The 12,165-nt window shown below is 43.9% G+C and overlaps 1 protein-coding gene across 1 annotated transcript in view; it reads right to left on the bottom strand.

The window, feature by feature from the left end:
- Positions 1–564: 564 nt before the first annotated feature.
- The window catches only part of LOC310773171 (mitogen-activated protein kinase-binding protein 1-like), a gene marked incomplete at both ends in the record, with an annotated part of 145,494 nt that continues 133,893 nt past the window's right edge, over positions 565–12,165 (bottom strand). Inside the window, 2 exons of the mRNA XM_083633081.1 lie at positions 565–846; positions 2,080–2,111. Coding sequence (XP_083489207.1) covers positions 565–846; positions 2,080–2,111 — 314 coding nt within the window. The remainder of the gene's footprint in view (positions 847–2,079; positions 2,112–12,165) is intronic.

Genomic DNA, 12,165 nt, shown 5'->3' with positions numbered 1-12,165 from the left:
ATGTGTGGGCAAAGAATAAGGTGAATACAGTATGCTCATTATACCACACCTAAGGGTCGTGCTTCGCCGACGCCATAGGCGGAGGGTGAAAACACCCTTAGGTGTGGTATAATGAGCATATATCATGGCCTGAAGTAAAAACGGTTACCAAGTATTATAGTAACACAGGCTTGGTAACAAACAGCTAAGAATTACAGGTCAAAATTCGGGTATCATTTCAGAGCTCCGGTTTGTCCGAGTTGATGTCATCAAAGTGCTATGTGTTTATATTGTTTATAGTTCGCTCTGATTATACCAGTTGAATTCAACAGCTATTTTACAAATGAAATTAGCTAGCTGTGTATAAAACATCAACAAAAACAACAAACAAACAAACTGTAGTGGTTTTGCTGTAGTTGAAAACATCGTGAATGCAATGATGTCGGAGGTCGGAAATTCCAAGTTGAAACTTCCAAGTTCCAAGTTATCTTGAAAGCGGTAGAAGGCCTAACATTCAGATTATTGGATTTGAGACTTTAAGGACCTGCAGAAACCCTGAAAAGAGGAAGAAGAGGAAGAGTAGTGTCATGTGAGTCTGTGGTCCAGTCTCTTCTCCACAGCCTGCAGTAGCAGCTCAGAGTATCTCTCCACCAGCTCCAGAGTCTTCTGCTCCCTGCCTGCCCTTCCTGGTGCTGTGGCGGCAGGGCTTGATGTCACGGTGACAGGGCTTGGCGCCAGCATGTCCGACATGGTGGCGAGTGGCGGCAGGGCATTTAGCTCCACCCTCATCACGCTGAAGGCCTCTGATAGGACACTGGCCATCTCTCTCTGGTCAGGGGCGGAGTCAACGGCTGGGACGCTGTTCACCTGCACACACACACACACACGCGCGCACGCACACACACACACACACACACACACACACACAATAAAGTAACAACAATAAACACAAGGTACATATTTGTACTGTAAGTGCATGGAGAAATTCAGAATCAGAATCAGAATCAGAATAACTTTATTGATCCCAGAGGGGAAATTGAGTCATGCTACAGTTGCTCGCACTCAGGTAGGGAAAAATATAAACATCAAACATTATAAGAGGTATAGGAATATACCATACAATAAAATAGAAGTTACGTAGCAGATATACAATAAAGTGTCACAAATATGTGCCTTCTCCTACAATCTGCTCAGTGATTTTCACTTTTAAAGCATTTAGTGAAATATCCCACTGTGCACACTATATGTCACTAACAGTAACGTGAATGTCCACAATCATGGTCGATCTGTCAATGCAAGGACATTTTCCACCACATCAGTATTACATAATGTTAGGCAAACAACAGATGACTATATAACAATAGCCAATGAGTAACATTGAGTCATTCTGGCAAGAAATTCATGGTGCATCATGAGAATACTGTACTTTAATTGAATTAAACTAAATTGTAATGTACCAGAGATTAATCAAATCGTATCGAATATGTGCTATATGGTTCTGTACTATTTCATTGTGCCCTTAACATTCTTTAGCCTATATGTGCTCCTAACTTTTTCAACTTAGGAGCATAAGACACACAGTTCATAAATGCTGCAATACTTAAAATGCAAAGCCCATCAATGGGCCATAGGCTCAATCACCATTGTGTTAACTCAGTTGGTGATAGATAGTGACTTAAGAGACATTTATTTAGCTACAGACCTATAGCGCTCCAGAATTTTGACAGAAAGGTAATCACTAAAACACTGGCGACCCAGCTAAATAAACATCTGTCATCATTCATCCTGACCAGACAGGGTTTATCCCAAATAGGTTCTCTTTCTTTAATGTTAGACGCCTCCTCAACACCATATACACAGATCATAGTAAGACCAGTGGTGCAGCGATTTTATCTCTCGACGCACAGATGGCGTTCGATCAGGTTGAGTGGGCTTATATGTTCGAGTCGCTGCGTAGATTCGGGTTTGGCGATTCATTCATATCCTGGGTAAAGCTCATATATAGCTAGTCCAACATGTTCAGTTATAAGCAATGGTGACAAGTCAACCAGGTTTCCATTGCTTCGCTCGGGTCAGCAGGGTTGCCCTCTCTCATCGGACCTCTTCGCCGTTGTCACCCAAGCCTTGCAGGCCTGAAGGTCGGAGGTATTGAGACGCGTATCAGCTTGTACGCCGACGATGTAATATTATACCTACAGATTTCAGAAGAATCAATCCCCCCTTTCCTAGAATTAATCACCTCCTTCGGTAAGCTGTCCGGATACACAATATACAATTAACTGGACAAAGAGTGACTTTATGACTCTCTCTGATGTCTTCACTCCCGGTTTCCTGGAAAATCTCCCATTCAAACTGGCTAAGGATCATCTCACCTATCTTGGCCTAACCATACCCAGGGATCCTAAACTAATGTTTAAGTAGAATTTTGGTAATTTTGGAGATTTTGATTCAAGATTAAAGGATGGCTTTACTGTGGTGAGTTGGAATCCGCTGAAATGTTTTGAATTGATGGTTGCTAGCCAGAGAAATCAAAGAAAATCCACTCTGTGGGGTGGGTGGGGAGGGGCGGGTGCGAAGGGGCAGAAATACTCCACTTCCCACAATGCACTGGGCTCGTGGCCTTCTAATAAGTCCACACCCAGCCCGCAGGCAAGCCCTGGGGGCGCTTGGCTAAAACATTATTCACGCAATCTTGCTATTACTCAACTTTACTTTGCTTGTTCATCAAACGATAATGGCAAGGGTTAAATGTGTAGTTAGGGCGTGCATGGCGAAGAAGAGGAGAGAAGCAGAGTGCTTATTTCGCATTGTTTCCCAAAAGATTGAGCGGTACGGCTAGCCTAGGTAGCTAGCATTAGCATAGGGCTCCATTAGCTGGGACCTGTGAGTTTGCAGTAGTCATTTCAAAGAGGACTATCAACGTTATTTTCTAGCCACGAAGACAGCTCAGAGTCGGAAAAGACTGAGGGAAGACTGGTTGCAATAAAAAATCTACAGCTCTATGTCGATAGCTGCAATGTACATATTTTATCCATTTTGATTTCGTTTTAAAATGCTTGATTTTACCTGTCTTGTTTTCAAGGTTATGGATATACTTGAATTTTAACAAACTCGAAAAGGGCTTGATTTGCCAGATAATCTGGTGTAACCCTTACAAATATATTTCTGGCTAAATTCTCTGTATGTGACTACGTAGGATTTGCAGGGGTGCAAATAGTCCCCTTTTTTTTCATCCCAAAATGTGAGGATTTCTGAGTGGTTTTATGAATGCCCTTACCTTTTCACTAGCCAGCCTCCCCTCCCTACCTACATTTTCACTTTCCAGGACTTGCATATATCATGTTCATGCCCCTAGAATTTCAATTTGTGTATTATAGTTATATATATATATATTTTTTTTTTTACATCACTTACCACAGCAAGTCTAGGATTTGAAATCATTCAAATATGTTTTCATTCAGATGTGAATTCCATCCATAAGTAACACAATGACAGAATGTAGGACTATTTTGGTCATGGGTTTCACGTTTCATACACTTTCTGTAATAAAACATCTAAAGCAAAAATCTTATCAGATGGGGGTCTCTGGGACATAATCTTATCAAATGGGGGGCAGTGTAGGGGTCCTTGACATGAAAAGTTTGAGAACCACTGTCTTAGAAAATGAAGTATTTGGGGGATTGTAACATGCAGTAGCATTTCTATTACAAATTGATGTGTGATTTCCACTGGCATTTTATAGGTTGGTGTGAAAATCAACAGCTCTGCATCCCATGTGTTTATACTTTGTTTTTACAACAGTAAAAAGTTCGCCTTTCTTTGGTTAACACAGTAGTAAGTATTGATGCAGGTGCAGAATGAATAGATGCCAGCAATAACTGCTCAAATACCTCTAATCTACTGCATCTAATGTAAATATCAACCTGGCTGCAGCTTTTACAACCCCATACCGGCATGACTGATTAAGGTGGCAAATAACCAAACTACAAGCAACATACTGTATTTGAAATTGTAATACAAGTTCTGACAATATGTAAACACTATGTACAATGAAAAATGGATGTTCAAAAAGCATAGTTCAAAGAGTTCTAATCTGCATTGTCTAAGATGTAGCCTACAGATAATGAAAAATGTATGCCTAAGGGACTGTTCGTTATTTATGAGAGGGGGGGTATGGTGCAGAAAGGGGGAGGGATATCAAATATTTTTTTGAGTACTGGGGAGGGACTTGTGTTTTTTATTTTGGCTTTAGGGAGGGCTATACAACATAAATTTTTTGTATTTTGTATATATTTTTAATGCGTTTTTTCGTTCCAAAATTCGTGTTTACTCCCCTATTTATATCTATGGTTTACCTGTATGGTGACTGGACTTGGTATCTCCCATTCCTTCCTTTCACGTAAACCGCTGCTCCTATCCTCCCTCGGTCCTGCTGTTTGCTTGGTGCATTGACTGGAAACGTTTATCATCGCTTTATATTGTTTCAGAGCTGGAATTGTTGACACATATGCAGTTGGCTAGGCTCAGGGCCGGTTCGTACATATAGGCGACATAGGCGACCGCCTAGGGCGGCACTTGGAGGGGCGGCAAATTGTGCGCCTTCACTTAGTTGCAGCTCTCCAAATATTCTCCAGCGCTCTGCCTCTTCCATGCTCTTCCCATGGAACCAACCAATCATCACTCCTCATGCCTAAACAAGCACTACTACTAGCCAATCAGAGGCAGAGGAGGGCGGGTCATCATGTCTTCTCCATCCCGCTTGAATGAGGAAAAGGGACATACCGGTAGCCTACAAGTAGACTAATTTACATCATTAACTTTGGGTTAAGGTAGCCTAGGCCATGTGCTCATATGTGTGTACCAGTATTAGTGTAATCAGTAAATTAGCGCGATATTTCTAACGTTGTTTCTGGGTTCCAAAACAATCTGTTTCCCTGTGCGGTGCGCAGTGCGCACTTTGCCTGCCCATTCATTGGAGAGACCAAAATTCCAAGATACAATATCTGAAGTTTCTCAAAGTTGAAACTACCTCTGCAGTAGTAGCCTACAATGAAACAAGACAGACTTAATGGACTGGCAACAATCTCCATATAAAATGAACTGGCAGAGAGAATCCTAATAGAGGATGATTGGATTTATTTAAAGACCTTTGCTGACGCAGCCCCCGCTGGTGTCCACTTCTGAAAGGTAAACAAGCTTTATTTGCCAACAGCTCGTAACAACAACTCGCCTTTGTTAAGTTGTGAATCTGCTGATGATATAGGCTATAGGCTAAATACATTGTGAGTCTTATATTACTGTGGTTGCGCCGCCGTGCGCACATTCCGTGTTTTATGCACATGAGAAAGTGGTAGATAAGAGAGATTTGCATAGTTTGAGGGTCTGAAAAATGTGATTATTTGGAAAATATCTGTGCTGTATCATGACTGCCTGTGGTTATTGGAGTTATTATGCAGACCTGTGGCACGTTATTTTTGTAGGTAGGCTATATGGATGTGCAAAATGCCTGCATATTGCGTCATGCATACTTTGATGCTGGTATGGTGTTGCCAATTGGGGGCGGCATAATTTGTTCTCGCCTAGAGCGGCAGAATGGCACGCGCCGGCCCTGGCTAGGCTACTGTAGGCTTTATAGCTAGGAGATGAGGCAGTTATTGGGCTGGGTAGCCTACTAAACGTTATATGCCCCCCGCCCCCTCTCTCCCCCAATGTCATAGGGCGCTATCAAACGTAGCCAAATCATCGGAAAAGGTCATATTTTCTTCAATACTACCTTTGATGTGAATATGATAAAGTGTGGTTATTTATGGTGGAGGGAGGGTCATGCATTTATCTCCAGTCACTCAGGGAGGGACATGGAAAAATATTAATAGATCTGGGGAGGGTGAAGGAAAAAAACGAAAACAAAGTCGCCCCTGCACCATACCCCCCCCTCTCATAAATAACCAACAGTCCCTAATTCTGAGTTCAAATATTTCTTCTGTGTCATGGATTGTTTGCTGGAAGCCAGGTACATGGATTGCCTGCACAGCACACGCTGGCAAAACAATAGGACGATGCCTCCCTCTCTCGCCGTGTAGAATAGGCTATCAGGCGACACTGTCAGCAAAAAACAAAAACAAACAGAAAAAACATTACGAACCAGCCTATTTTCAGTGTAACGTTTGACGTTACATACAAATGTTCTGCTAAATAGTAGTATGCAAAAAACGATTGGGTATCATCATAATCTACTGCACGCTATCAGGACTAACGTCTAACGACACCAAAACAGTATAGTAACGTATTGTTATTGTTACACGTATCGTTGTATCGCTATGAAAAACATAATCACATAATTATTAAATGTATTCCCAGATGCCACTCTAACACCAAAACAGTAGGCTATAGTAACGTATGTATCGCTATGAAAAACATCATCACATAATTATTTAATTTATTCCCAGACGCCACTCTTCTAACACCAAAACAGTGTATTGTTACACGTATCGTATCGCTATGAAAAACATCATCACATAATTATTTAATTTATTCACTCTTCTAAGACCAAAACAGTATACTAATGTATTGTTACACGTTCTGCTATTACAATACTTACTCGATGCTGCTGGCCTTGGCCTCGTTCCTCGGTATATTCAGCGACTTCTTCAAGAAGAAATTGGCCTCTCGCTGTAGCAGAGCGATCCATTGGAGCACATTTGCAGCAGCGGCACAATGCAGAATTTGTCCCCGGGACGGGCAGCCTCGGGGCCGGGCTGTGGTTTGTCTCCGGCGGCCTGCTCAACTGCCTCTCCTTCCATACGGCGCAATTCCTCTGGACTGTAGTCTGGCTCATATGGCGATAAGTAGCCCTGAATGTCAGAGTTTATTAGCACACTTTGGAAATCGCCTTCATCCATATCAAACTCTTCAATTTCAGCAGGAATATTTCCTTCAGCCATGGTTGAGTTAAGTTATTTAAGTTATTTAAGTTAAGTTAAGTTATTTAAGTTAAGTTATCCTTTATTTATCCCCTTGGGGAAATTCATCCTCTGCATTTGACCCATCCTCTACTAGGAACCTTCCTAGAACTAGGAGCAGTTGGCAGCCACTGTGCAGCGCCCGGGGACCAACTCCAGTTCTTTTTGCCAGTACCTTGGTCAGGGGCACTGACAGGAGTATTAACCCTAACATACATGTCTTTCTTGATGGTGGGAGGAAACCGGAGCACCCGGAGAAAACCCACACGGACACGGGGAGAACATGCAAACTCCACACAGAAAGGACCTGCCATGGTGAGCTAAGTTAGCTAGCAGTCAATGCGGGGCAGAAAAGATGGCTGACGGAGTGTTTTGATTTTGGAGCTGTGGAGGCGCGTGGAGGCCCCCTAGAGGCGGCACACACACAAAAGAGTTGTAGTTCCAATCGACAGCTCTTCCGCATGTGTGGTACACCGCTCTGACGCGGTCGTGACATACAACGCGTCAGAGCGGTGTACTAAAAATGTGAATGATAAGGGAGTACAGCCAAGAGCGTTTACTGAGGGGAGGTAAAGGTTGCCCATCTACTCATACTACTGACATTGTAAGGATACAAATCTGGTTGAAAATCGGTAAAGCCATCTTTTAAACAATGTATAGAAAACTGGAAAATCCTCCCTTTATCCATGATTGGCCGTATGAATCCATTAATATGGTTTCACTTCCCAGGTTCCTCTATCTGTGTCAAAATCTTCCCATCTTCCTTACATCGGCTTTCTTCAAAGAACTGGACTCCATAATTCTGTCCTACATCTGGAATTACACGAACCATATAATTTCGAAAATTCATTTGCAAAAACCCAAGTCTGAAGGAGGGCTAGCCTTACCGGTGTTTAGGCACTACTACTGGGCTGCCAATGTTAGGGCTTTAATGTTTTGGTGGCAGGGGACTCCTGGCAGTTTAGCTCTTGGGCCCCCCTGTGGCTGAAAATGGAGGCCAGCTCTATTGCCAACTCCTCTCTGCCAGCCATGTTGTTTTCTAGACTAGAGAGGCCCGGGACTCTACAAAATGTGAGTTTTGTGTGTGTCTGTCCACACACCAATTTGTCTTGATCACTCTTTTTTACTAGGAATGGGCGGGAGACCGGGAGTACTCGGTTACTCATTTGTAACATTAGTACTCGAGTAATGTTTTAGCTGTTCGGGTACTCGCCCCACCCCCCACGTGGATCTGGTGATACAGCTAGGCAGCATGGCGTAAGAGTAATGTTTGGAAGTATTTTGAGAAACACCACAAAGTGACTGTGCAGTGTAATTATGTAAAGTTAAACTTGCAAAATATAGACATACTAGTTTGATGCTTAACCACGTGCGCATAAAACACAAGGAGAACGTCAACGGGGCAGATGAAAAGCAGTTTCGCATTACCTTGTTTGTTAGGAGTAACAAACGCCGTTGTTGTGATGCCGTCAGGGCAGAGAAGATTTCCCAGCTCATCACGAAAATGGTGGCTGGAGGAGATATGCTCCCCTTAAGGAAGCATGAGCATATCTCCTGTTGTGGAGCTGGAGTAGGCTACAAGCCACCATCAGAGAACAACAGCTATGAGGGTGGAGAAAAACCGTGTGGGGGACGTGCAGGTGGTGTTAAACAAGCGCACCCTATGCCCAGTTCAGAGAAGCAGGAGGAGGGAGCAGAAGTCAATTGTTTTGTGAATGTTAAGAGAAAGAAGAAACGTCACATTCTTTCCGGTTTTCAACTCAATGTGAGCAACGTTACAAGTCTTCAACTGTAAATTCAACTCGCCTGTTTCCATGAAGTCGCTCCACTCACTGCATAGGCTGCTGAGATAGAATACGTGTTTCTATCCCTCTGTTAGGTTCCAAACAGCCCAGCCCACACGAATCTAACGTTATCCGCCAGTAATTCTGTCCATTTTCTGCCAGCTTGTTGAATATACACACGTTGTGGGTCAGGATCTGTAGCGTTAACCTTATTTGTTTTGCACCTTTCAATATGGGTAGTGATGTAGTGATAGCCTACTCCTTCAGTCGCCTGCCTCTGTCCTGTAGTAAACATGCATTGCAGCGGCACAGCCAAAGGGGATCGCAGCGACTTTTTAAATTAATCATCTGCACGTGCGCCCCCCCCCCCCCCCCCCCAGTACCCCAGAGTACCCAATTACTCGTTCATAATAGAAGGAGAGTACTCGAGTATTTAAATTACTTCAAATGCCCATCCCTATTTTTTACCTTCACGGTCAGTCAGAACTTTCCATGCCTGGAGTGAGAAGGGGCTGGTCTCTGATGGTCATTTTGCATCCTTTGATCAACTAAAAGAGGAGGTTTGAGTTGCCTGGCACGCACTGGCTCAGATACCTGCAAATCAGAGATTATGTTCGATCCAAGATTAATGCCTTTGAGGCCCTCTCAAACGAGCATGCTTTTTTTTATGTTTTACTGAGCCCTCCTCACTCCAAGCATCTCATCTCAAGATTTGTATGTCTGTTTGACAACTGCCTCTACTGAGAGGATTAGAGAAGCGTGGCAGGGGGGACTTGGTATTGATTTGTCTGACATTAAATGGGAAAGGAGTATAGTGATAGTAAATTATTGATTGAGTGCTTATTGATTGATTGCTTATGATCTATGGCCCTTCTAATATGTATTTTGTGAACTACGCTCTTCATCATTGCAGAACATTCCTGTATAGGGAGAACATGTATCTTGCCTTGTGTGTGTAGACATCAGATTGTTGTGTCTTGTGAACATCAGATTGACTACTGGCATCATGGAAATGTACTGAGTTGGACAGAAGTTGTATGAAGCAGTGGAAAAGTACTGCCCTCCAAGGTGGGGGGCGGGTGCCATAGTTTCAGTATATGATGAAAAGAGATTTTGACTCGTGGCTCCTTCGGACAACGTGTTCGGGGAGACCATCTGTGCACAGATGTTAACGTAGAATGAATCCTCCTAAATACACTTGAAACGGGTATCTCATTATTGATGGATCAGCAAGGCATTTCAGCAATTTTTCTATCACAGTATGTCTGTGGTACAACTCTGCTCAGTTAATAGCAGACACCAGCTGATCCAGTTTAAAGTCACTCACCGTCTGCACTATTCTAAGCATAAGTTGCACAGGATCTACCCCTCCGTCTCACCACTGTGTGACAGGTGTCAGGTGTCAGAGGGCACTCTGTCTCATGCCTTCTGGTTCTGCGCTTCATTAACAGGATTCTGGGCGAAAATATTTGGTACTCTAAGGCCTACAAATTAACCCTACAGTCGGAGGCAGAAGTCGCCATCTTTGGCTGCTCGGCGTCCTCTCTGAACTTCCCAACAGCTGTGCAACAGTCTCTGACACTAGGGACAATTGTTGCCAAAAAAACTAATTCTGAAGGAATGGAAGTCCCCCTCTTCACCCCCTTTTCAATTGTGGGTGATGGACATGATCTCTGTTATACGGATGGAGAGGCTCAGATTCCTGAGAACCAACTCACTTAGAAAATTTCTAACGATCTTGGATGCGTTTCTAGCCTACCTCGATGAGGTTAGGGGCGGCGGGTGACTCGCCTGGCTGGTTTCTCTTGGACCCCTCGCGCAGGATCCCATGTACATTTCTTATGTGGCTGGTAGCACCACGTTGTAATATTGAATGGTGATGTTTGTGTGTTTTTTCTTTCTTTTCTTTTCCTGTGCCTGAGCCTGTTTTTTTTGTCTTGTTTGTGTACTGCTCTATTAATTTTCTTTTGAATAAAATATTGAAGAAGAAAAAAACAGACATTTATTTACCGTACATGAAAATCTAATAAAGTTTCACTTTAAGAAATTCCCAAAATGTAGGCTATACAAAATGACAAAAAGGTGCACCGGTGCAACCAACATTAGTTTGGAGCCCTGTATATGCATAAAGAGTTCACTGCATACCCAGCTATGGACCAGTGGAAAAGTTACGCCTACATTCCACTAGGTCCGTGTTCGGTCCGTCTGCGCTGCGGTACGGCATCGGAGCCGATACGTTTCCACTCTAATCATTGTGTCAACTCCCACCTACTCCGCTGCGTTGCGTGTCTACTCCGTCCCAGCTCCGACGATCCGGAGCTCTCCAAAAAAGATACGCAAGGCTTCTATTTTTCACGGATGACGGAGCAAAGCCGCAGCAAGTTGGGCGGAGCCAGGCATGAAATCAACAGGGCAGAGGTGTTTACAGCATTCAATATCAAGCCAGAGGACAAACATGTATGAGGAAAAGTTCATAATTGAAGTGGAAAACCACAAAATAATATATGACACAACACATCCTTTTTACAAGGACAACACCAAGCAAGTCCACCCCTCCTCTGCTTCTCCAGTTGGGAACAATGATCTTCTGCCTGTTTGTTGTTGTATTTATCCAACATACAAATTGTCTCGCGCGATTTTACCGTGATAACCTGTGGGTCTCGTCACTCTAGCTGTCTGGCGGAGCGGAGCCGTGACGTGCTCTGCATGCAGCCGGTTAGTGTTGGCGGAGCACAGAGCACGGAGCAAAACCGGAGAACAGCTGCAACGCAACGCAAATGCAACCAGTGCAATCCCGGCGTTAGTCTGGAACCCTCGTTTGCACTTTAATAATACTGTGAAATAAGCTGTTACACTCAAGTTGTGCATATTATGTTTTTGGACCTGGCTTTGCACTCTCTTGACAGTTTTTGGCTGGTGTGTGCGCATGCGCCACAGTCGGCCTGTCATCTCCACTCGTCCATACAATTTGCGTGCCCGACCTGGGGACCGACCTGGGGACCACCTGCGTGCCGAATCTGGTCTGGTTGTCCCACTGGTCACCGCTGTACGCCGCTGTACTCTGCTTTCAAGTTGTTGCCCCAGTAAGTGTATGCCACTGCCACTAGTGCATTAATGGCCGTGTGTCCACTGAGTGTGTGTCCACTGAGTGTGTGTCCACTGAGTGTGTCCACTGAGCTTCTTTTCCACAGCTCCAGCTTCTTCAGTTTTCCAGTTGTTTCCGATGACGACAGAGCGTGTATAGAGAATTAGAGAAAGTTGTGCACTTGTGCGCCAAGGCAGCGCTGGCGTCCCACAGCTGAGCTAATGTTGTTCTCAATCTGCTTAATTCATTGCATATTGCGGGCGGACCAGCGTGTTAACTTGTTAGCTGGTAGCTATCAAGCTAGCTCCAGCTGCTGAGCTAATGTTGTTTTCAATCTGCTTAATTGCATATTGCGGGC

Source organism: Poromitra crassiceps (genome assembly GCF_964638095.1).
Source record: "Poromitra crassiceps genome assembly, chromosome: 3".
NCBI lineage: Eukaryota > Metazoa > Chordata > Actinopteri > Beryciformes > Melamphaidae > Poromitra > Poromitra crassiceps.
This window is presented reverse-complemented; position numbering and strand designations above follow the sequence as displayed.